Raw genomic sequence first — 24,875 nt, 5'->3', positions numbered from 1 at the left:
TACTCTATTACCTGTACTTGAATCACACCATTAGAAGCAAAGACTGCCAAATTTTCAAACCGCTGCTACAAGAACTTCATGAGCAGGAAACAACCTATAATTACTTGACATCATTTGAACTACACACCAAAAGTAAAGGGACCTAAAGTTATGTAGCCGAGCCAACTCGACTTAAGCATTTTAATAATGAATTTTTCCGACAGAAGCTTGGCTGCCGTCTTCACCAATTTTTCGACCGATACTGCACTTTTGTCAGTTTAGTCAGGCTTGCAGAGAACTACGTTTATTCATATGTACTGATGCAAAATTATTATCTGTTCAAATGATGGTTCGAAATTCTTGTGCTCATTCGTTGCCTTTATGAGGTGCTGAAAAACCTTCGAGGAATTAAATCACCTGGGTTAGCCCAAAATTGTGCTGCCCGATTAAGCAATCTTCGATGAATGCAAGGTTGACTTGTCCGACGTAGTTCACTGCGGCTTTCGTTCTCTGCTTGCCCCAACTTCCTATCACGTAGTTGACGTAGTTTACCATTCACGTAGTTGACACGCCAAATGAGCGAGATGACTGAGTGTGATCAAACTTCTAACATCGCTGAGCGTGGGGCAAGAAAGAGCGGAGGCAAGCGCTACGAACGCAAGTCAATCACTTCCTGCGATTCTCCTGACTTGAAATTTTCAAAAGAAGGAATAAGAAGAGGCATATAAAAAAAAGAGAAGTGATTTACAGAGGTATCATTCTTTACTTGCAAAAACTTGTGAAAGTTCATAAATAGTAGCATTCACATCAACCTCACTCCGTTCAACCGGATCATTGGATGCCCGGCAACCGATACGAGTGTGCATGTTTCTTGAAACCGAAGCTAGCGCTGGGTGTCCGTGCCTTGTTCATGTCACGAGGGTCGTGACGTGTACAAAGGAAGCAAACTGTAATTACAAGGGTAATCTCCAAGGGTAATCTTACAAGGGTAATCTCTCAAACATAATTACAAGGTAAACTGTTTATTTAGCCGAACTTGTGCTCATGAACTGAAGGTCAGATTACAGCGATGCCCCTGGCACTGATAGCGGCAAAAAGAGTGTCGACCGTCTATAAACTGATGAGTGGTGAGTCGCGTCGGCATTTATACGCATGCCATCGAATATTCTAGCATTATTGTGTACGGCGATGTACGTTTCAGGATAATCTGCAATGTTGACGACATGAGCGTAATTTTAACAAAGTGATCTACCGATGTCTTGAAGCTTCTCGAACACTGCAGGGGCGGTTTGGGCCGAGAATCACTGACAGTAAAATAGGGGATAACAAAACTTAAGGATAGAATGTGGCAATATCAACCCATTGGTATCAGCGTACCTCGATATCTTAACGCTTTCTTTTCTGCGGGGGGGGGGGGGGGAGGAGCTGACTAGGCAAATAGAATCCACTGGTGGTTTGCTTGGTACATGCTTCGATATACAGTAAATCTGAGCAGCGCGAGTAAACGACATTAAGAAGGTGCAGTGCCAGTATTTCTCGCCTAAGTATTTTTATGTTTATATTTAGAATATATCTATGTAAGAAACATTGCCCCAGAGCGGTGGTTTAGTAGCAAAGGTACTCGGCTGTTGAACCGCAGGCCGCGGCATCGAATCCACGGTGCGGCGGCTGCATTTTCAATGGAGGCGAAAATGCTGTAGGCCCGTGTGCCCAGCTTTGGGTGCACGTTAAAAAACCCTAAGTGGTCGAAATTTTCGGAGCACTCCACTAAGGCGCCAATCATAATCATGTTGTGGTTTTCGGACGATAAACCTCACATATTAATCATGCGTAGGAAACATTCAGGAGCGTCAAGCATCCCCCTATCGGAAAAATTGCCATGGTGGATACTGGAAAACATGGTGGGCGTAGTGGAAATAATAGTGGGCATGGTGTAAATTATGATGGATATGGTGGGACGTAGTGGAAAATATGGTGGATATGCCGGGACATACTCGGTGGTATGGTGTACAGATGATGGGTAAAGTGGAAATGATGGTGGAAAGCAGAGGCTAGATAGTGGGCAATAATTGGACACTCTGCCCACCATTGCGATAATGCTGGGAAGCCCTAAGCATGTGGTGGGTGGTGCTTATTATGGTGGGCTACATGGTGTACCAAGCTGAGGAACTTTTCCCACCATTGCGATAATGCTGGGAAGCACTAAGCAGATGATGGGTGCTGTTTGTTATGGTGGGCAACATGGTGTACCAAGCTGAGAAGCTCTGCCCACCATCGCGATAATGCTGGGAAACAGTAAGCAGATGATGGGTGGGCTTATAATCGCGGGCAATTTATATAGTGTACCAAGCTGGGATCTGTACACTATATGTTCTACCACCATGATTTCCACCAAAGGTTAGGCCTACCGACCGAGCCCGTACAATCGTGCTATCCGTGCTTCCGGGTTTCAGAATACACGATTTCGACGATTAAGTATGACGACACAGCGCAGCCATGGCATCAAATAACCTAAATGAAGCATTTTTCATTGTGTATGGTGTCCACTCAAGAAGCAACAAACATGGATGCGACGCGATTAAAGCACTCCCAGAGAACGTGTCTTCTCACTGACAACCGCCGGTCGCACTCGCCGGCACTTGTCTAGCTTTTGTACGAGAACTCAGAAGTGGCGATTCGTATGCTTGGTGAACCAATATGATAGCGTAATGTTTCCGGCACACTGCATTCGTTTTGGCCAAGCCGTTATGTAGTTGTTGCTTTAGCGAAAGAGTTACAGCATTGCGCTGGCACGACCGCCCTCTACATTGCGCGAAAAGCATCCCAATACTCAATCAAATAAATTAGGTGGGCGTATCTATGGAATGAGCCTAGAAGCGTCATAAAGCGTGAGCAGATGTCGCCCTTTAGAACAAGCGCGAAACGGATATTAAACTTGGCAGACCCCGGCGGTAAACTGTTGCTGCTCCCCAGTCCACTTGGTTTTTTTCTTGAAGTTGTGAATTGTAAAAAAAATAGCACTAGTGCCATTAACACAGTGGCAATCGTTACAGGCCGCAGTTGCTTGTGTTTAATAAATGTGCAATTTTTAGTAGCAGGTGTAGATCTTGTCTATGTTGTGTACACGACAAACATAACTTAACTTGAACCGTAAGTTTGTATGCCAACTAAGTATTTAACACACAATAAACGTTATGTTCATGTTTAACACACAATAAACGTTCATGTTGGCATGATCGATAGACACGCCGAGCCACCACGGTCGACGAGATCTGTCTTCCGAGAAGCAGCTGCTCAAGTGCGCAGTGTTGTCGAGACTTTTGACCCCGTTCCGGAGTGACTTCCCGTTCTTGACGCTTGTGTGTGTTTGCCTGACTTCTGATGAAGTATGTTCTGTGTACTTTACTGGTGATAATGTCATTCATTAAAGAAAAAAAAAATGTTGGTATGGCGCAGTGGCTAGTGTCTTCGAATGGGAAACCACAGGATGCACGTTCGATCCCCCGTGGCGTCTTGTTTTTTTTTTACGGGACGGGTGTTTTTTATACCGTTTTTATAGAATTCTTTTTATTTTTTGTGGCAGCTCGTCACTGTGATTCTGACGTCATTTCGCGTTCAAGCGTTGACGGCACTGCAGCACCCACCATACCCACCATGCGCCATGGTGGGCGTTTCACACCATTCACCCACTACATTAACCCACTATAATGGTGGGTGGTGGTTTACACCATGCCCACCATTTGTTTTTTTTTCCGATAGGGCCATCTGTTCAAAATTTTAGCAACTGCGTTTATACTGAGAACTTGTTCGTTCTATCTTATCTCTATATATTTACCTTCTACACATGTTTTCCTCAGTGCTGAGTAGGAAATAAAAACTTTGATTTAGGCCTATTTGTCAAGATTTATCGCACTGAGCTTACATTTCCCACTCCAAGTCACATGCGATAGAAGATTTATTAAAGATAAAAGACACGAAAAGCGTGAAACACAATACTTCTGTTGCTATTCAAGGAATTACTTGGTGTCGCGTATCACAACACTGGTTGATACATAAATGTGTAAATACATGGCTGTATATTCAACTCTAATGTTACTCGACGTGAAGAGACTTGAGGAACTTTGTAGGGCTTCAGGAGAAACCCTGGTACACGCATGCTGGTCAGTTGAGTCATTGTTTTCAACGAAAACGTGGTGGATGCCAGGTGCCTTGGGAATCGGTGCTAAACGAAGTAAGCGAAGGGAAGGTGATTGAATAGTAATGTTTTTTAAAGACAATAGGCTTTCTTGGGGACCTTCGACAGAAAATGTTTAGTCTATGTGTCTGTCTGTCTGTACATTTGTCTGTTTGTCTATCCTTACGATACTGCAAACGGCACCAAACGGCCAACCCCATCCGCAGCGTCCACCAATATTGCTCAAGGTTTTGCGTTCATAGCTCTGCGATTGACAATTAAAAAGGAATAATTGCGCAAATATGAGGCGCCACAACAACGCTTCGAAGTTTTGTGTGTCTGCCTTTATACTAGAAGAGGCAAACACCAGTAACCCTAAGGAATGTAGCGTTTATCGCGCTGCACTGACAGTGCAACGTGATGCTCAGAAATGTGTTCCCAACGATTTGTTACGACGTCACGGTGGTGGCACCTGCCCGTCGCTTTGCGTTCTACACCTTATCACGTCCGAGACTGGCGCGCATCTTTCTCCACGGGCTGCACGCCTTCGTTTTCGAAGATAACTGCCAGATGGCAGTTGTGTTTAACGTGCCTCGATGCGCTCGTTTGCCTCCACTACACACACGAGGCACTCTAACGCAGCGCCTCCAGAATACCATTCACCAATTTTCTTGCGCAGAACATCAAATAACAGTTTTGTTTACTCTCTCCACACGCAAGACTATCGTCTTTCGACGAGATTTGCGGTTTATCATGCAGATTTGGAACCATTTTATACATGGCGAAACGTTACCAAATGACTGTAAAGACATGCTCAGATGTTATACGCACAGACTAATGTTAAACAGTCATATGTTTACTGTTGCGTAACGATGCGAAACGCAGCGTGGGGATTAGCAACACCAGAAGCGGTAACCTTATGTGTAGCGCTTGCGCTAGTGAGTATGGTGGTCCTCGACACTGCTAGATAAGATAGCTCCAGTCAATGGCACTTCACTGCAATTTTCGTTAACCTGACGTGAAGGCTATATAGCAGGAGTACGCATGTACTCTTTATAGGATTGGATAGCTAGCACTGCTACCACGATTGACGTTTCACGAACAATACAGTATACTTGAAAACAATTCCGTGACCTCGCATGGCTCTATGCTACAATATTCGCTTGCCACGCAGATTGCTGGGGATTAATTTTTGCTGGGACCTACATATTTATTCCATTAGTTCGTTCAACCAACGCTGCGGATGCCAGCTTTTAGGGGCGAAGCACCTAAGGGCCGGCCTTGTTGGCACGCATCACACCACACGAAACCAAAACGGAAACTGAACACCTGTCCAACCGAAAACAAGAACATAATATGTAAACAACCAACTTTTGGGTGATCAACTATACGACAGCACAATACATGATCTCCCGCGCCCTTCGCCTGCCCTTCCGTCCATGCATCTGTCCGTCCGTCCATGCATCCATCCATGCAGCCGTCCATCCATCTGTCATTCCATCTGTCCGTCCTTCATAGTAGTCAGTGACTTCAACGAGAACAGTATGGACCTTATCACCTATAACTTCGCTCACTCAACATCACTCATCTCCTCGTGATGCACTTATTTTTCTTCACCCTTTCGAATTGAAAATAGCAATCACTGTTCGCGTCGTTCCTTCGTTATTAAAACTGTCAATCACCTTTGGCGCAGTGGGCTTAGCTACAGTAGATCTTAACGTGACGTGACGGCTGTATTGTAGGGGCACATTTAATGTTTACTAATTGCATAGCTGTCACTGCAACCCCCCTTAGACGCTTCACGAATATTACGGCCTGTTTGTAAAGCAGTTGTGAGGCCCGGTGTTCTCTGAGGTCGAATGCTTGGTTGCCACTAGGAATGCAGGCGCCAGATCTATGCTTGGACCCTGACGTATATTTCGACATTCGTCGGGGCAGCATAGCCGATGTCAGCTTTTAGGGTCGAAGCCTCTCAAGCTGTGGGCAATGCGTCATCGATGTACGTAGTAGGTAGTCACCTCTCGATTAGTTTTGGTATGTCCGCTATGTGGCGGTGCTTGCTTATGATAAATGCGATTCGATATGAGTTGAAGCTTGCTAAGTTACGAGTCAAATCATCCAGGAAAAGCAGACATAGGCCCAAGAGCTGGTGAAATGAGGAAGTTAGGAGAGACATAGTAAGACGCCAGTAAGCCTCCAGGGAACACAGGTATGCTAAACAGACGGGTGAACCGGAAGACGGTGCCACTATAAAATGGGATAACTTTTTAAGTTGCAAAAGGAAGCGTCCGATTTAATCAGTGAAAAGATAACAAGAAATTTAAGGGGGCCCAATAGATGGCGGAAGTAAAGAAAAGTATGGAAAGGCAGCTGCAGAGTTTTCGAACCATCTCAATGCACTGAGTAATAAGACAAACATGAAACAAGAGCTTCTAACTACAGTTCAAGGGGTCAGAGTAGAAGAAGATGAGGCAATGGAATGTATAAAAACCATGATGAAAGACAAAATAAAGCCATAAGAAAGTGCTGCGTGCACCGTATTAGATGAGGATGGACCAATTAGCTCGGTGGCTACACTGGGACAACGAGAGAGAAAAAAAAACAGAGAAAAGGGTTCCTAATAAAACACCAACAGGCCCTGATGACATCCCAATGATGCTAAAGAAACTAGCACCAAACTCTAAGCAAATATTAGGAGAGGAAGCGAGCAAAGCAATTATGGATGGTTAAGATCCCAATTGGTGAAAACTAAGCAGGATGAGCATGCTCTATAAAGGAAAAGGAGACAAAGCCGATATAAACAACTACCGTTCTATAACACTGACATGAATCGTTTATAGGGTGGTGATGCATATAGTTAAGGAAAGGCTACAGACATGGGCGGAGAATGAGGTGGTGCGGGGAGAACTGCAAAATGGGTTCCGTTAACGAAGGAGCTTGGAGGACACTCTGTTTTCATTGATGCAGTATATTTGATAAGCGGTAAAAGAGCCCAGGCCCCTGTGGCTGGCATTTCCAGATATCAAGGCAGCTTACGATAGCGTGATTCAAGAAGGCTTGTGGGGAATACTGGACACACTAGATGTGGAAAATGGAATAACCAATCTTCTGAAGGATATCCATAAAATCAACAAGGTAGTTATCAAATGGGAAGAACATGTATCTGAACCTATAGAGATACAACGTAGGCTTCGACAGGGTTGTCCCTCGTCACGTTTGTTATTTGTGGTGTATATACCAGGACTAAAAGCCAAATTAGAGGGGAGCCGACTCAACTTTGGCCTCTATTTTGCCAAGAGGAAAACATATGGAACAGTCATTACATGCATTGATGTATGAAGATGATAAAGTATTAATAGCCGACAACAAGGAAGAGCTGCATGGATTGATAGACATCTGTGGTAATGAGGTAGACATGTTAAATTTGAAGTTGAGCAGGCAAAAATAGGCAATCATGATTTTCAATGATAACAAAGGCAGTGAGCATAAGATACAGGAAGTCACGCTAGAAATAGTGAATAAACACAAATGTTTCGGCGTATGGATAAATAACGGTGCTGAATATCTAAAGGAGCACGAAAGATACGTAATGACTAAGGGCACTGAGAATGCAGCTGTAATGAGAAATAGGCCACTGTGGAACTACAATAGGTTTGACGTTGTAAAAGGGATTAAGAAGGGTGTCATGGTTCCGGGTCGGAAGTTCGGCAATGCGGTCTTGCGCATGAAATGAACAGTTCAAGCAAGATTGGAAATTAAATAACGGGGCCTAGGTAGACTTTCTTTGGGAGCACACATGAATACCTCAAACTAGGGGGTACTGGGTGACATGGGATGGACATTGTTTGAGTGCAGGGAAGCTATCAGTGAGATAGAATTTGAGAAGCGATTGAGAACAGTTGGAGAGTAGTGTTGAGCTAGGAAAGTTTTCAGCTACTTGTACATAAAGAATGTTGACACTAAATGAGGAAATCGAGCTCAAAAATTTCAAGCAAGTATTTATACAAGTATTTAGCAGAATACCAAACGAAAAGGAAACATCGGTTAAGAAGAAGGTGAAGGAAACCGAAAGGGACATGTGGAACTTGAGACTGCTTACGAAATCATCACTGGAGACCTACCAAACTATTAAGCAGAAAATTGGAAGGGAAACGTTCTACGATAAATCTCGGGGTAGTTGTCTGCTCTTCGAGGCTAAAAAGGGAGTATTGCGGACCAACACGTACCGAGCCAAATGCGAAGGCACAGACATGGTAGGTAGTGCGTGTGAAGAGGAGGAAGAAACGGCTGAGCATTTGATGATGTTCTTTAAAGGGCTCCGCCCTATAGTCGAAGATAATGGCGCCGACTTTTTTCAAAGCATTGCGGTTAAAGGCAAAATACACTTTTATAGACATATAAGGAAATAGATTTTAATGGGTAGAAATAACCAAGAGGAGGCTAACTCATTGGTGGCTACAATCGAGGCGCGAGTGAAATTCAATCCTTAAACACATAGTAATAGTGCTTAACTTCATGGCTAGGTGGTGTGAGCCACCACCTGATCTAAAGGGCACAGACGGATACATTCATCCAATATGTGGTGAAAAGATGCGAGACGGCGGTACATGGAGTGTTCACTAGATGGATGGATGGATGGACGGACGGACGGACGGACGGACGGACGGACGGACGGACGGACGGACGGACAGACAGACAGACAGACAGACAGGTACACGAATGGGCGGACAGATGGACTATTTATAAATTACCGGTATAACCCTCCCAAGCTTCACCCCACTCATCTTCATTCACTCTATGGTTATGCTGTGATTTTCTGTGATAGAAGATAGAAATTACTACTGGCTGAGTCATTCCAAGTGTGCCCAAAGAAGTCTCATTAGTGCTACTTATGACATACTGACAAGGATGAATTAAATTATGTGTGAGACAGCAAACTCCACACAAGATGCTCGAGTTTCAAGTGACGCAATTAGGCTACTTAAGCTTAAAAGAGCTGAACGAACCAATGTAAGCATAGACAAATCTAATTAATCATACTTGAGCATGACATATCCTGATTAAGAATAGCTTAGTTGAAATTTACGTGTGAAACCAGAGTGGAAATTCTAAAATGGCAAGTGAAGCCCAGCTAAATGAACCATAATTTCTAGTGACCTCTAGAGGTGATCATAAATAGGTACAACTGTGTATAACTAGTGCTAATTAGGACAGTGTAACTAACAAGAATAATATAAAGGTTCTGTGATGGAGCCCAGCGCACCCCATATGTCAGAGTTGTAAAGGTGTTTAATTATGCCTAATAACCAAAATATTATGATCATCTCTGGATACGCGTAACTGAGATTGAGCCAAACCACCACTAGCTAAGCGACCACCTCTTTCATTGCGGTTGAGGCTTGACGCTGTAGTGCAAGCTGACCAGATTTCTTCTTTACTTTCGGGTAAGCCTATAAAAGACCACAAATCAACTCTTCTGCTACTGAATGACTTTTCCGCTACTAAACAGTCCACCACCGTAGAGCAATGGTTAAAGTGCTCGGCCGCTGACTCGGACATTTGGGTTTGATCCCGGCCGTGACAATCGCATTTTGATAGCCACTACCCTTTCGCATGATGTGCTGTGTGATGTCAGCACACGTTAAAGGACATCAGATAGTCAAAATTTCCGGAGGCCTCCAATATGGCGTCTTTTAACCATATCGTTGTTTGGGAACGTAAAACGACAGGGGTTGGTCTTATGAATTCTTTATCCCGCGAGCACAAAGGTGAAGTGCTTACACAATCGGTGCCCGACCCATTCATACTGCTACACATTAAGACACATTACCGTGGCTTTGACACCAAAAAAAGCCTAAGAAATGTAAGTACAGATTAGATGGTGCTATAATCGATGAATGAGCTATATCAAAACGATGTCCTCATTTTTTTATGACCATTGAGTTGAGAAAACTGCACAGTCAAATGGAAACCACAGTAAATGAAAGGCACTCCTATCAGCGACATTGAAACTGCATGGGCATTGCTTGAACATCTCGCCCACGCAGGGAGATAAGAAAACGTGAGGGTAACACGCACGCCAAGCACTTGAGCTTACGAAATCCACGCCGGAGAAACTGCGTTTCAGAGCAACCATGTCTCACAACCGAATGCCACTCCCCCTCTCCGCCATATGAGCTGATAGAGGGAGTGTCGCCCTGGACGAGGGGTGATATCTGTCGAACGATTAGGCTACAAAGATTCTGATAACAACAGGTATGTCTCATGCCATGCGCGCTGCTATATACGCAGAAGTTTGGGCATTGCGAGTTGCACGAGGAACTACTTCCAGGAGTATTTGATACCACACGAGCTGACCACACCTCCCTTAGTGACAAACGCCGTGGTTGGCTTCGGAGAATGGGAACAGTGTCGATCGCGAGGCATTCAAGTGTCCTTCTGCTTTTTGCTGCGCTAGTTTCTGGAAAAGGTGAGGCCCATAGGTTCTGGTGATTGAGAACTCTCGCTTCAATGAAGTACACTTCATTGGAGAGAGATTTACTGAAAAGATTTATTAAAAACTCTATTTACTTCGTAAATAGAGCTTTTCAGATATTTTATTGTTGCAGAATACGGCTCCGTGGGCCGAATTCCGCACTATGGATATACGCAATGATAGAAAGTTGATGAACTTTACCAACGATAAGTCCAGCCAAGTGGTGAAATAGCCCGATTGGTCAGAGGATCATTATTTGTCAGACGACGGTATTTGTGCATAAGTGACAAGAAACTGAAAGTTGCTCCTATTTTTGTGACGTTTGCTTAGTGCAAAAGCCTGTCACTCTCGTAGAATATATGTGGGGAGGAAGGGCCGGTAACCAACATTGTATTATTTCAAGGGTTTAGGTCTTCGTCATTGATGAAGAAATATTTTAAATGACAGTCATGACTCTTTTTTGCAGAACCCGTAGTTTCGCCGCATTTTTTCTAAAAAAACTAAATAGGAGAAAAACATTCTTGGGGGGTGGGGTGGCTAGAAGGAAATGGGATAGATTAACAGGAGACTAAATTAAGGTTGAAGACTATACGCCACATAAAGCTTTTGGTATCTAGTGCCAGTTAATGGCACGGCGCTTGATACAACTTCTTAAAATTTCCTCCAGAGTAGTCCCCCTATTATTGAAAGCACGTTTGCGAGCGCATAATTAACGTTTCTTGCAATTTCCGTCAACGTATGATCGACTGCATAAATACTTGAATTTTATTCAAGGCTCGCTTACTTTCATTCCCACCTTATTTAGTGCCAAGAGGGCGGAGGGGTCGCCATACCCACATCCTTTAGGTGACTAATGGCGCTTGGCCAGTCCTTTTAACCTAAAGGAGGGGGGGGGGGCGCAAACACTTCCCCTGTACAATGACTTAGTAGGACAAAGGAGGGAGCAGCGATAAGCCTTCATCATTCTATTCCACCCATCTGATGGGGAGCTCAGCGCACGCCTACGCACCCATTTACTCGGTCGTCGACAAACATGCTATTAGTAAATGGCATTGATGAACTTGCCTTGGTTAACGTGATGATAACTGAAATAGTAATATTTGACGAGGAAATGCAGTAAGCCGAAGAGAGCACGACAAGTGACTGCGAAATTCCACTAGCCACAAGGCGAAACAATAAGCTCATATATAATCTTTTGTAGGTGAAACGGCAACTCTGCTGTAAATAGATGCGAGAGCTAATGTGTATGAAAAGCACGATCAACAATACCGGATATGACTATATACATATACTGAAAGGGAGCTTGAAAATGGAAGAATCAAGAGCGTTTGAGTTTTTGGGATTGGCGATAAGTATTTATTGTCGTAGTTGTAGAACCAATGCTTAAAAAGCATTCGAAAATAATTACTGCATTATTACGACATAAGAAAAGTCTGGGCTCACACTGAATAATAAACGTCCTTGTCTGTTTGGCTGTGGGCTCATACTGAAGGAAAAATTCTTCAAAAATGTAGAATGGTGAAGGTAGGACCAACAAACAGTCTGCTAGCTAAAAAAATAATACCAGACAGTGGTCTTGATGATTGAGCTATGCAAGCAACAACCTGTGGTGTTTATGTGCTTGTGAGGGTCACTTTACGCTACCTTAAAGTTAGCATTGGGGAGCGCGCTTCTCTAATTCGTTACTTAGAAATGCCAAAATGAAGCCGCAACTACGCTGGCCGTTCTGACCCCTGTTCTGAGGTCTTGTGGCGTCTACATGATACACTTTTCCTGTGTGTGCTTTTAAGGTGGTGGAAACGAAACGTATTGCGACAAGCAGGACGTCGCTGTGTGCTACTGGGGCTTTGCTGACAGGTTTGGGAAAATTCCTCTTTTAGGACGTAAGGACAACAAAACGTCCTATTTGACAAACCTGTGCTTGAGGTAAGATGTGCGAAGTCAATTGTCAGTATAGTTTTTGCCGTAAATGTTGATTTGGTGATCAATTTTTCATGCCTCAAACCTTCGAACGATGTGTGTGCTTATGGAAGACGTAAGTTGGCTAGAACCTTTTCGCGGAACGCTGTATCCTTGTTGCGAGGGCGTTCTAGCCAACTCTTCTGACGGAGACAGAATGTCGAGGACCGAATTCTGCTACGACTAGACCTTCGCGACGAAGGAGCCTGCCAAGGATGATTTTAGAGTTCAATATCTTAGTTAGACACAGCGCTAATGTTGACCGACAGAGAATGAATTCAAGGATTAAATTCGGAGCAGAAGTGGGAAGAAATAAGAAAAAAGACGCCCACATCTCCCCACAGAGGGAATTCGAATAAATGCGTCGCTGAGCGGTGGGGGTATCCCAAGCATGTTCTGTAATCGTATATGATATGACAATGCCTAATTTGTAATTCATCATTATTGTTATCTATTGAATGAAGGTGAAGTGTTGCCTTCAACGAGGGGTGGGAAGCTGATGTTTGGCTGTGTGCCACTACTGGTTTAAGATGCTGTTGCTTCCATCATATCTACTCGAGTCGGCAAAAGCTTCAAGCGAAAGCTTAATCCCAACTCGCGACCCAGTTACAAATACGAAGGGGCGAGTGAATAGTTGTGCAACGCATGCAGCCAGTTTCTTTGAATGCGAAGAAAGTCTTACTTCGGCGACTTGAAGCGTATCTATCTATCTATCTATCTATCTATCTATCTATCTATCTATCTATCTATCTATCTATCTATCTATCTATCTATCTATCTATCTATCTATCTATCTATCTATCTATCTATCTATCTATCTATCTATCTATCTATCTATCTATCTATCTATCTATCTATCTATCTATCTATCTATCTATCTATCTATCTATCTATCTATCTATCTATCTATCTATCTATCTATCTATCTATCTATCTATCTATCTATCTATCTATCTATCTATCTATCTATCTATCTATCTATCTATCTATCTATCTATCTATCTATCTATCTATCTATCTATCTATCTATCTATCTATCTATCTATCTATCTATCTATTTATCTATCTATCTATCTATCTATCTATCTAGAATCTCGTCAAGTACGTAATCAAACCCTTTCTTTCGGACTCATGTTGTACATACATGTCGTAATCAAAACATGTAGGAGGAGGAGGAGGAGGAGGAAGAAGGGAAGAAATGAAAGGCAGGGAGGTCAACCAGAAGCACGTCCGGTTTGCTACCCTGCACTGAGGGAAGGGGTGAGGGGATTAAAGGAGAAGAGGGAGAGAAGTGGAGGGCAACGTGTGTGTAGAGGTGACCTTGTCCATTGCACGCTTATAAGCAGTCGCGTAGTCCGGTCGTCTTTAGAAAACTTAGCAATGCCCGCATCGCTTTGCTGGCCTGCGACGCGCAGAGCCATGAACCAAGGATTTTCTCTTCGAAAAAAAGTCTACTGTCTAGTCTCTCTAACGTTTCGCGTAGCAAGTTGCGTTCGCTCGCAAAATGTTTGCTTGAATACAGTACATGTTCTATTGTCTCGTCAGTGTCGCACGATTCACATTGGGAGCTATCCGCCATTCCTATGCGAAAGGAGTACGCCTTTCTAAAAGCTACACCTAACCACAGGCGGCACAGTAAAGTTGCATCCTGGCGGGAGAGGTCCGATAGAACTTGAAGCTGTCTCGATGGGTCCAATTTGTGTAGGCGGTGGTTCCTGACACTGGGGTCACTCAGCCAGGTTTCCGACACGGTGTTAGCGAACGAGTGAAGGCCCCTTGCAGCGTTGGTGCTCGACAATGGAATTGTGGTTGTCTGGGCGTCCTTGTGGGTGGATCGAGCAGCATTATCAGCAAGGTCGTCACGGACAATACCACAATTCCCGGTAACCACTGGAACACCACGTCATTTACTTTCAACAAAACATCGTGAATCACTTCTCTTATTTCATTCACTAGTTGTTGATGCTCCCTTTGCCGTAAAGCTGATTGCAAGCTCTGAAGGGATGCCTTGGAAGAACACAGCCCATTTTCGAGGTCGGGCTTCCGCGATATAAAGTATAGCAGCACGTAAGGCGGTAAGCTCCGCTGCTGTGGATGTTGTCGTATGCGACAGTTTGAACTTTATAGTGACCTGGAACGTCGGGATGACAGCAGCACCGGTGGAGCTGTCAGCCGAGACCGATCCATCGGTTTAAATGTGGGTCCTCTGGCCATATTTTTCGTTGAGTAGCGACAATGTCACGTGTCGTAGGACGACTGTTGAATGACGGCTCTTGTTCGTTATTCCCGGAATAGTGAGGTACACCTGTAGTTGTTGTAGGCACCACAGAGGTGACGCTGGTCTTGTTGCTGGAGTGAAGCCTAAAGGAAGGAATTCTCTATGGGCAGAAATAGTCTTTGAAAACATCGCTTGTGGTCTTTGAAGTGGCAACACTGCAACATGGTGACCAGGAATTCGGCAGAGGTGTCTTATGGGGGCTCTCAAATTGTCAGTGGTGATGCATGTTTGACTTGGATGCTCTCTTGCAATCATAATTGCCCCGTAGGTTGAGGTGCATCGCGGCGATCCTAAGCACACACGTAGTGCTTGTCCTTGCAGACTTTCGAGGGTGCGGATGTTCGTCTTGCACGTACTTGTCAGTAACGGCAAGCTGTGGCGCAAAAATCCCAGAAACAGTGCCCTGTATAGCTGCATCATTGACCTTGTCAATGTGCCCCAAGATTTTTTGCAGAGGAACCACCTTATATGAACCATGGAAGTTAGCCTTCTCTTCAGGTAATTGCAGTGGGCACTCCACGAAAGGCAGAGGTGTTTCGGCAGAGGTGTCTTATGGGGGCTCTCAAATTGTCAGTGGTGATGTATGTTTGAGTTGGACGCTCTCTTGCGATCATAATTGCCCCGTAGGTTGAGGTGCATCGCGGCGATCCTAAGCACACACGTAGTGCTTGTCCTTGCAGACTTTCGAGGGTGCGGATGTTCGTCTTGCACGTACTTGTCAGTAACGGCAAGCTGTAGCACAAAAATCTCAGAAACAGTGCCCTGTATAGCTGCATCATTGACCTTGTCAATGTACCCCAAGATTTTTCGCAGAGGAACCACCTTATATGAACCATGGAAGTTAGCCTTCTCTTCAGGTAATCGCAGTGGGCACTCCACGAAAGGTCCCTGTCAATAATCACACCCAGGAGGTGATGGTTCTTCCGTTATGGAATATTTTGTCCATTGATGGTAACGGGGTATTGTGTCATGGCTCTGCGAGTAAACGCAACCAATGCACATTTCTTCGTTGAGATGGAAAGACCTTGCTTGCGGAGATATGAGCATGTCAGGGTAACAGCCTGCTGGACTCTTGCACGTACTTGTATGTGAGTTACAGCCGAAGTACATAGACAAATATCGTCAGCATATATGGATATGAGGATAGTACTTGGCAAAACTTCACGAAGTCTTGCCATCACGATGTTAAATGAAGTGGAACTTAATACGGCGCCCTGAGGGACGCCACGGGAGGTATACTAATTGGTGGCAGGTTCATCTAAGGTTTGTACAAAAAAAGACCTCCTGGTCAAACAATCCTGGATTCATTTGAACATCCGACCACCGATTCTGACAGCTTCCAACGAGTCTAGGATGGCTCTATGTGTTACGTTGTCATAAGCCCCTTGGACGTCGAGGAAGAGTGCCAGTGGCATGTGCTCGAGGCTCTTCTGATACTGGATAAATGTCGTGAGATCAATCACGTCGTCAAGAGATTACCTACCTCGCCGAAAACCCGTCATGCAGTTTGGGTATACGTTGTAGCGCTCGAGGTACCATTCCAGGCATGTAAGTATCATCCTTTCCATGACTTTTCCTGCGCAACTTGCGAGGGCGATAGGGAAAAATGATGTGAAATCAAATGATGACTTTCCTGCTTTGAGTAGTGGCACACGTCGACTTATCTTCCAATCCTGGGGAAAAATGCCCGCCTACAACGAGTGGTTGTGATAGCATAACAACTGTCCCCTTGCGTACTCTTGAAAGTTGGCTAGAGGGGCGTAGGTAATGCCATCGAGTCCTGGTGAAGATGATCGTCGGGAAGCCGCCAAAGATGCGTCAAGTTCTATAGTGAAAAGATTGTCCATTTCAGAAATGCCGGGTTCAGGGATAACGCTCCTATTGGTGCCAGCGGACAAGGCGGACACACCAGCGATTCGCGTACAGAACTCATTTGCCACTTCAAGTTGGGTGTGGCCTAAATGTAGGGCTAAAGCCATGAAATGATGTATTTGTTGGGGAGTCAAGCGCAGGCCACGAATAGTGCTACATATGCGTGACAACGACTTTCGGGGATCCAATGATTCGCAGAATGATTTCCAGGGTTCCTGTTCAAGTTTGTCTAAACGTCATTGGACTTTTTTCTGTATGCGTCGTGCCAGCTTCAAGTCGCATATTGCTTTCTTCCGCCTGTATCTCCTTTCCGCCCTTCGGCGAAGCGCACACAGTTTTCCAGTTCAACATCGAAATCTGAACGCCGGTGAACGGGAGGAGACAAGAAGCTTCCCTCATTGCCTCTTTGATGACATCCTCGAAGTTCTGGTCAGGGTCTTCATCGCATGTATTTTACATGAGTCACTGAAATTCGGACCAATCAATTCTTCGTGTTGTGGTCTTAGGAGAGGAGTTAGTAAGACCCCTTATTCGCATATAGGTTGGAATGTGGTCACTCCCATGCGTTTCGATGTCTGAAAACCAGTGCACTTGTGACCGGAAGTTTCTTGATATCAGAGTCAAATCGAGGCAACTGCTGTACGTAAGGCTCCGCAGATGTGTAGGACTGCCATCATTTAAGAAACATAGGTCGGGCTTGAAGGGGAATGACACGAGGTTTCTTCCTTTAGCGTTGATCGTCGAACTACCCCAGATTAAGTGATATGCGTTGAAGTCTCCAGTTATAACCCATGGGCCCGTAGTTGTCAGTATGTCTCGTCATCGGTCTTGTTCAAATCGTCTGGATGGTGATATGTAGACACCAATAAGTGTGAATGACACCTTTTCCTTTTTAACACGTAAGCAGACATACTGATTGTCATTATGCGGTTGAACTGCGTGATGCGCATATGTGAAATCTGTGCGACTGTAAACAACCACCTCGCTGCATTCCTCGCACGTTGAAGAAACAAAACCTTCATACCCTGATAGTTTAGGAGGTTGTTGCACGTTTGGTTCACATATAACTATTATAGGAATACGATTCATGAATATATACTGACGGAATGGAGAGATGCGAGATCTCAGGCCTTTCGCGTTCCCCTGCATTATCGACGCTTGTTGGACCTCGTTGCGGAAGGAGAAAATTGGTCGAGCCATGGTTGCTACTGGAGACTTGCAAATACGGGACATAGAGCATCCAGTACTTGTAATGCACTTTGAGCGAGTGGAGACTTCAGGCTGCTGCACAGCTTTCGCATGGCATCCAGGAGTGTTCGGAACATTCTGATGACTTCTGTGTCCTCCTCAGGCAGCTTGTCAGTGGCTGGCTGGAGGGATGTGATTGTCGATGTGCGCTTGGAATTCGCAGGTGGCTGTGATTTCGGCAATGAAGGCCAAACTGATTCATCTGCAACATTGCTGTTCGTTGGTTTGTTGACTGTGGTGGCCGCCTTCGGTCTGGGAGGCAAGGGCGGTGGAAGAGAGGGGTGGTGGAGTGGCGCTTTTGATGCAGCGTCTGCGGCATTCTTTGATGAACTGCGGCGATGTTGACGCCTCTTTCGGACGGTCCTGGCAGCCTCTCGATGCGACGAATTGTCTCTGACCATTTGTTTCAGTATGGCTATTTCTCTTTGCATTTGGGGCATTCTTTTGAAGAAGCTGCATGTGACCCATGACAATTCGAGCATTTGAGGGTAGTTGCTTCGCAGTCATCCGCAGAATGGGCTTCCGCGCAACAAGGACACACCGTCCTATTTTCGCATACGCTTCTCACGTGGCCCATCTCCATAGACTTATGACACTGTAAGGGCTTTGGTACGAAAGGTCGCACAGAATGCTAAAAATGGCCCATCTTTGCGTTTGAAGGAAGAGAGTCACCCTTGAACATGATCTTCAAGCAGCGTGAGTTTCCCAAACAGACAACTTTTGCGATGACGCTGGGTTTATTTGCCGGTTTGACCAGAACATCGAAGTCGGAGCTGGAAATGGCAGTATCCATATCGTAGATGACTCAGTGATGACGTTAGAGCTCACAGGAATGTAGCAGCGAGCAATCATTCCCCCCAGCTCGTTGACGTTGCGCAGTATATTAAGTGCCGCAGCATGTAAAACGTCGATGGCCAATACGTTCTTACGCGTGTTCACTCTGATGTCTGTGATCTCGTTTGGCACGAGTCCTTACAGCATCATCGAAACAGATTGCCTGTTGAGGCTCTTCATGTTACCGTCCGGCACCTCAGGGACAAAAGTGATAGTGTTTGTCACGGGTCTCCTTGGCACTCTGTCGTTCAACGTACTCGATGACGAAGACGTTCTGCCGTTCCACCTCTTCGCTTTACGGCTCAGCACCAGCTTAAAGTCGTCGTCGTCGGAAGGCTCTTCGCTGCTCATTGGGTAAACAAGAGTGCCCTCGCTGTCGTAGTCGCTGTAGATTCCCGAACGCTTCCTGGATGCGGCCACCGCCGACGTCGCCGTATCTGGCGGACGTCCGTGAGGTCCACGTCTATCACCGACGGACACGGATGTGATATTCGCGAAGTTCACTTATAATTAGGCGAAAAAAGAGAGCACCTAGTGAAACAGCAATCTGCTAAGCAATCACTTCGTCGTCGTCCTCCCCACAACACGTATGTACAAAATGTTCTAATCCTAACAAATAATTTATCGTATGCTTTCATTGCTTTGATCGCCTGTTGGCTGTCATTGATGACGTGTGTAACGATTAACAAGAGCCATTGAATTTTTCCTCTTTCGTTGTACCTAGTAGTTGAGTGCCATGTTCATTGCTCATTGGCCAATTAAGATGGCCACCTCACTTCGCAATCACGTGGCCTAAGAGCTTCGACACAACAATGCAGAAAATTTTTAGCAATCTTTTCGGTTTCCGCTTCACTTTTCTGCGTAGCTTCGTGCGATGGAAGCTATAGGATTGCTCAGTGCAGTTGTAATCCCTTATAGTTGTGCTTCCGAAAACAGGTCAGAAAACATGCAAGAATTCTTAAAAAATGTTTTTGTAAGTACTCTTTCTCGTTGTACTTACAGTGAGTCATCGGAGTTTCCCGAGTACAACTTTTGCAAGCAACATCGCTACGGTAGGTGCACGGAAAGCGAGAGAAAGGAGTTCTCTAGGATGGAAAGAGGCTACGTGGCGCTTCGTGAAGAATTAACTTCAGCACAAAACTGCGAGTGTAGGTACCCACCTGCGTTTCAACTTGCCAGTGCGCTTAGCTTTGTGATCAAGAAACGGAAATTAAAACAGGTGCACACCAACGAAGATAAACTGGCGATGCAGTAGGCTTAGTGCACTGCGTGGGTGAGCGTGACAGATTTCTTGTGGTTAAAACTAGAAACAAGTAAATATATGCAGGCTTTAACGAGAAGGACCGATTAATATAGGTCATTATGAGGGACAAAAATATACACGAAGAGTTGAAAAGCGAGGATGTGGATACGTGGAACGAATATTAATTGAGTATGTGGGAGAGTGAAGCGATGAAATATGCAAAAACCGTATACCTAGCGTGCGTTGCTACGTTGCTTTTGTACTATGTGTAAGCTCACTTGGTTGCTACGCAACCAAATGAGCTTACGCATGGCAGGTTGCGTTGGTGAGCTTTGGTGAATACCTTCGTCCCCTGTAGACACAAGATATTGGTTTATTTATATGCAGGGTTTAACGTCACAAAACCAGCATATGTCTGTGAGAGACGCCGTAGTGGAGGGCTCCTGAAATTTCGACCACCTGGGGTTCTTTAACGTGCACCAAAATCTGAGCACATGGGCCTACAACATTTCCGCCTCCATCGAAAATGCAGCCACTGCTGCCGGGATTTGATCTCACCTGCGCGTCAGCAGCCGAGTACCTTAGCCACTAGACCACTGCGGTGGGGCCAGGCACAAGATAGGCTGATGATTTCATGCGTATGATGACAAGAACATGCACTATTACAATAATTCGGATTATTTTTTTCTTTGTCTTTTTCCATATATAATTATAGTTTGTATCCTTCCCGTAATAACCCCTAAAGGGATTGGCAGTATGTACTAAATAAATAAATTAATAAATAGTGCATCAAGGTACCCACATAGCCAATTGTTTCAGAATTTGAAAGAACAATATCGTGACAATTAAAAATATGCTCTACTATTTTGAAGGTGGCCCTATTTGATGCAGTAGAGTCAGTAGAGACCGAAGACAGGAGTTGGAATGGCGGTTGTGATGGCTATGTTTCAAGAAGACGAAGCTTTGCAGCAGCGATAACTTGTCGCACATTTCCCGAGGCAAAATTGTTCATTTCACAAAAACATTATATCAGTTCTCCACGAAGAAGTCATTGTGAAAGCAATTATTCTGGCACTTTAGAATATATGGGGTGAACGAAACTAAATCTTCATCAAGTGCTCTTCTAAAGAGTTCTCCGCATGCACTCCACTGGGTCCTAGTGGCTGGAGAGTTTTTTCTATTCGCATGTATATTTACTTCATGTTTTTTTACTTTCGTTTTTTTACTATGCAGCTGTGGCACAGCTTCGCGAATGCATTGATCTCAACGTGATGCGCACTTGCAGTGTCAGCCTTGATATGAAAAGTGGCACTTTGGAAGATCAGGTGCCTGAACAGAACAGGTGAGCTTGACCTGTGTGGCATGTGCTATAACCGAATGACATTTCGATTCAGAATAGTGTCAGCCACCAAACTGGTCGGTATTGTTAGCGCACCACAATTATTCCTAGCATGCGAGGAATGCTTGCTGATTACATCGGGGTGTAGTATGCGAATAACTAGTGAAAATTCTTTTGACTAGTAAGTAATCTCTTTGAATGCCTGACTTCTCTTACTCAATCATTGATGATTGATATGTGGGGTTTAACGTCCCAAGACCATTCTCTTACTCAATCACATATCACCTCCGCAGCACAGGTTTGTGGTAGGTGGCACGCCGTATTCTTTATTTGTTAACCAATTTTAGACGCCATGATTTCGCTTATGCTGAAGGTTCAGGTTTAGTCTTATTTGTCTCACTTTTAGCGACACTGACGGATATTTCCCACGCTCAATTTGAACATAATTACATATATATGTTTTAGTAAAACTTGTTGTTGGGTTAGTAGCTGCGTGTTACAAGAAAAGTACTCAACACAAACCTCCGGGAAAGAATAAGAGTAAGAAAACAGCGTCAAAAAGATGATTTCTTTTCACCTATTCCTCCCCGGTAGTTACCTCGGCATGTGCTAATTATTTGGTTCTAATGTTTGTGCGTACGCACTTCACATATTTAGCCTGTAGTATTTTAGTATGACCAGATAATGGAATGAATTCCACTTTTTTTCTGGCACAGGTGAGAGCTGTCTCTGAAAGTCTTTGCAGCTAGAGTTGAATAACGCGCACTGGAAATATAGGGTGTTCCGATCACAGTTGAGTCACAGCTGAAGCAATATTTTAGCCCGTTCAGCAATCAGGAATAATTAAGTGATTCCTACATAAAAAGAGTGCGGAGGTGATATTTCACCATGAATCGTGGAAGTCAAAAACATCGATTCTCAGAATAATTACTTGTTGTGTTGAAAGGCGTCAGAAGTGTATAGCTGTGCAGGTGATTCGAAGATATATAACACCTATTCACAGTTCTTTGTATCAATCATTAGCAACACCTGCTGTATCCAGAAGCGTTATTCTGACCCACAATAAAAGGTCTTGTTACGACTTTCTTTCCACGTCGTTTCCTGCAGGGGAGCACAAAACTTGAAGGGATGCGTCGAGGCAGCGGTTAAAACGTGTGGCGTGAAGAAACACCATGCCGCGATCTCCCACCTGCTGAAGATTGCCGACGCCATTGTCGAGCTGTCCTGGTTACCTCTGATGCAAAACGCTGCTTACCCAACGAAAAGTGCAACAGCGGCGATTGCAGCATGCCTCCTGGGATTGGCAGTACGGAGCTATGTGTAGATGAGCACGCATGTATTCAAGCCTCCCCCCCCCCCCCCCCCGCAGTCACGGATCATGGTCAATGAGACATTCGGTTCTTCATACCAGACAATTAAAAACCCCATGAGAAACGCGCCCGTGAATGGGATTATACGAATCATCTGAAGACTGCTCTTAGCATGCAGTTGCGTTCAGAGTGAAAAATATATGGAAGAAAATAAATACGTTAAGACTACAGGTACATATTCTAAGAAATGGCCAGTGTGGCATGACTCAGGCTTTGATACAGCAACAGCACAGTTGCACTTTTTTTTTCTAGCTCAGTTATTGCGATGACAATTACATGTACACTCTGAGCTGTTTTTCGTCGTCGCCGTCATGTCGTATGTATGCATACGTATCAGTACATATACAAGGCCACAAAGAAAAGGAATAAAAATTGGCCCTGTATCTGCATGTTATACTGCAATTGTCGTCGAAAGACGATAGTCTTTCTTGCGTCTGGAAAGAGTGCACAAAGCATTTATTTAATGTTCGGTGCAAGAAAATTGGTAAATGGTATTCTGTAGGCGCTGCGTTAGAGTGCCTTGAGCGTGCAGCGGAGGCGAACGAGCGCATCAAGTCAAGCCACACGTAAGACATGAGCGCTAAGTGGCAGTTATCTTGGAAAACAAAGCGGGTGGCATGCGCGCTCATCTCTGAGGTGATAACTTGTAGAACGCAAGGCGACGGGTAGGTGCCACCACCGTGTCGTCTTAGCAAAACGTTGGAAACACTCGCCTGCTCGTGCAAGTGTTGCATGGTCGGCGCAGCGTGATGAACGCTACGGTCCTAAGAATTTCTTATGTATGCCTTTTCTAGTAAAAATACACGTACATAATATTGACGTGTTGTTATGGGGCCTAAGATATGCATAATAATTGCTTTTTAATTGACAATCGCATAAGTATGAGCGCTGAACTTTGAGCAATATTGGTGGGCACTGCGGATGGGGTCAGCCGTTTGGAGTATCGTTTGGTCAGTATGATGCCTTTTAAGCTACTGTTAAGGGCGGACAAACGAACAGTTGTACAGACATACAGACAGACCAGAATGTTTGCGCCGAAGGTCTCCAAGAAAAACTATCGTCTTTAAAACAAATTGATGCGCGCCACCAGGATTAGAAGCTGTGAACCCTCACTGCACCCGGTACAGCATTAGACCACTTTGCCACGTCCATTTTTTTTGCTTTATTATCTGTTCTTAGACGTATATAGTGTATACATCAGACGACAAACTTGTGCAAGTAACAACAAAGAGCTGGGTCCTTCTTACTAAATGAATCCCCGCCCCCGCTCCCACAAAAGAAAAAGAAAGAAAACGCCGGGCGCGTCATACGCTACAGCGCTGCAGAGGCCCAGCGGTTTAAAATTCTCGCAGAGATGCAAAGGGTTTCACCCTCGGCAATCATTCAGATACAAACTATTGAGCTTTCTGCAGTTCGACAAACTTTACCATACACTCGAAAATGCAATCATGCGCAATAAAATCTCGCCTTACGAGCCCATCATAAACCGTGAAGACTATTTAGCTTGATGGAGTCGAAAGCCTATCACACTTAATCATCTGTTGTGAGAAATCTTATACTATTTGGATTTCACGGTAAATTGTTTTTTGTCGTGCTTTGAGGTTTGGCGCCAAAAATGTGCCTTCTTACAAGTAAAAAAAAAACGTTTTATGTTGTAGACACCTTTTTTTTCCAGATGAGGCAATCTCATTCTATTCCTCAAGGGAACAAAAAGCCACGGCATTCTACTTCGCCACTTGTCATCCGTTGTCACACTAAAGAGAAGTAGTTGCGAGTGGGGGTGGTGAAGTGATTATAATATAAAAAAAAATAAAACAAAGTGAGACCCGCAACTGCCGGCACCAGAGTACCAGGCCTCAGCAATAGCTCACAAAAGAAGGACTAAGGAGAAATTAAAGGAGAGAGGAGTGAAGTTTGAGAGAAAAAAAAAGTTTGCGATATGGATAGACAAGTCCGTGAATGGAGCCCTGATCGGCGAACCGTCGCCGATTAGATGACATTGCGAACGAGACAGACATCACGGACAAATTCATCGAGCGTCTCCGGTGAGCTGTTGATATACACCATTTAACCTTTGTAGTGTGTACATCTTGGAGAAACTTCA

The 24,875-nt window shown here is 44.6% G+C and overlaps 1 protein-coding gene across 3 annotated transcripts; it reads left to right on the top strand.

Moving 5' to 3' along the window:
- Positions 1 to 10,376: 10,376 nt before the first annotated feature.
- LOC119163157 (uncharacterized) lies at positions 10,377 to 23,154 on the top strand. Of its 3 annotated transcripts, none has more exons than XM_037415100.2 (5): positions 10,385 to 10,622; positions 12,419 to 12,485; positions 19,822 to 19,967; positions 21,296 to 21,404; positions 22,509 to 23,154. In XM_037415100.2, exons 1-5 carry the CDS (start codon positions 10,418 to 10,420, stop codon positions 22,723 to 22,725), a joined length of 744 nt encoding a protein of 247 aa, XP_037270997.2. In that variant the 5' UTR covers positions 10,385 to 10,417; the 3' UTR covers positions 22,726 to 23,154. The 3 variants fall into 3 exon arrangements, with proteins under 3 accessions (XP_075730045.1, XP_037270997.2, XP_037270996.2); XM_037415099.2 differs by having other exon boundaries at positions 10,387 to 10,622; positions 12,419 to 12,554; XM_075873930.1 differs by lacking the exon at positions 19,822 to 19,967 and having other exon boundaries at positions 10,377 to 10,622; positions 12,419 to 12,554; positions 21,348 to 21,404.
- Positions 23,155 to 24,875: the final 1,721 nt, after the last annotated feature.

This window comes from Rhipicephalus microplus, chromosome 9 (assembly GCF_043290135.1).
Source record: "Rhipicephalus microplus isolate Deutch F79 chromosome 9, USDA_Rmic, whole genome shotgun sequence".
NCBI lineage: Eukaryota > Metazoa > Arthropoda > Arachnida > Ixodida > Ixodidae > Rhipicephalus > Rhipicephalus microplus.
Note: the sequence above shows the minus strand (reverse complement) of the source record. Positions and strands in the feature narration are given on the sequence as shown.

Coding starts and splice junctions, on each gene's coding strand:
- LOC119163157 (XM_037415099.2), top strand. CDS start 10,418: ATGCCATGCGCGCTGCTATATACGCAGAAGTTTGGGCATTGCGAGTTG. Junction 10,623..12,418: donor TGCGCTAGTTTCTGGAAAAG/GTGAGGCCCATA, acceptor TGTGCTTTTAAG/GTGGTGGAAACGAAACGTAT. Junction 19,968..21,295: donor TTCAGCACAAAACTGCGAGT/GTAGGTACCCAC, acceptor TTTACTATGCAG/CTGTGGCACAGCTTCGCGAA.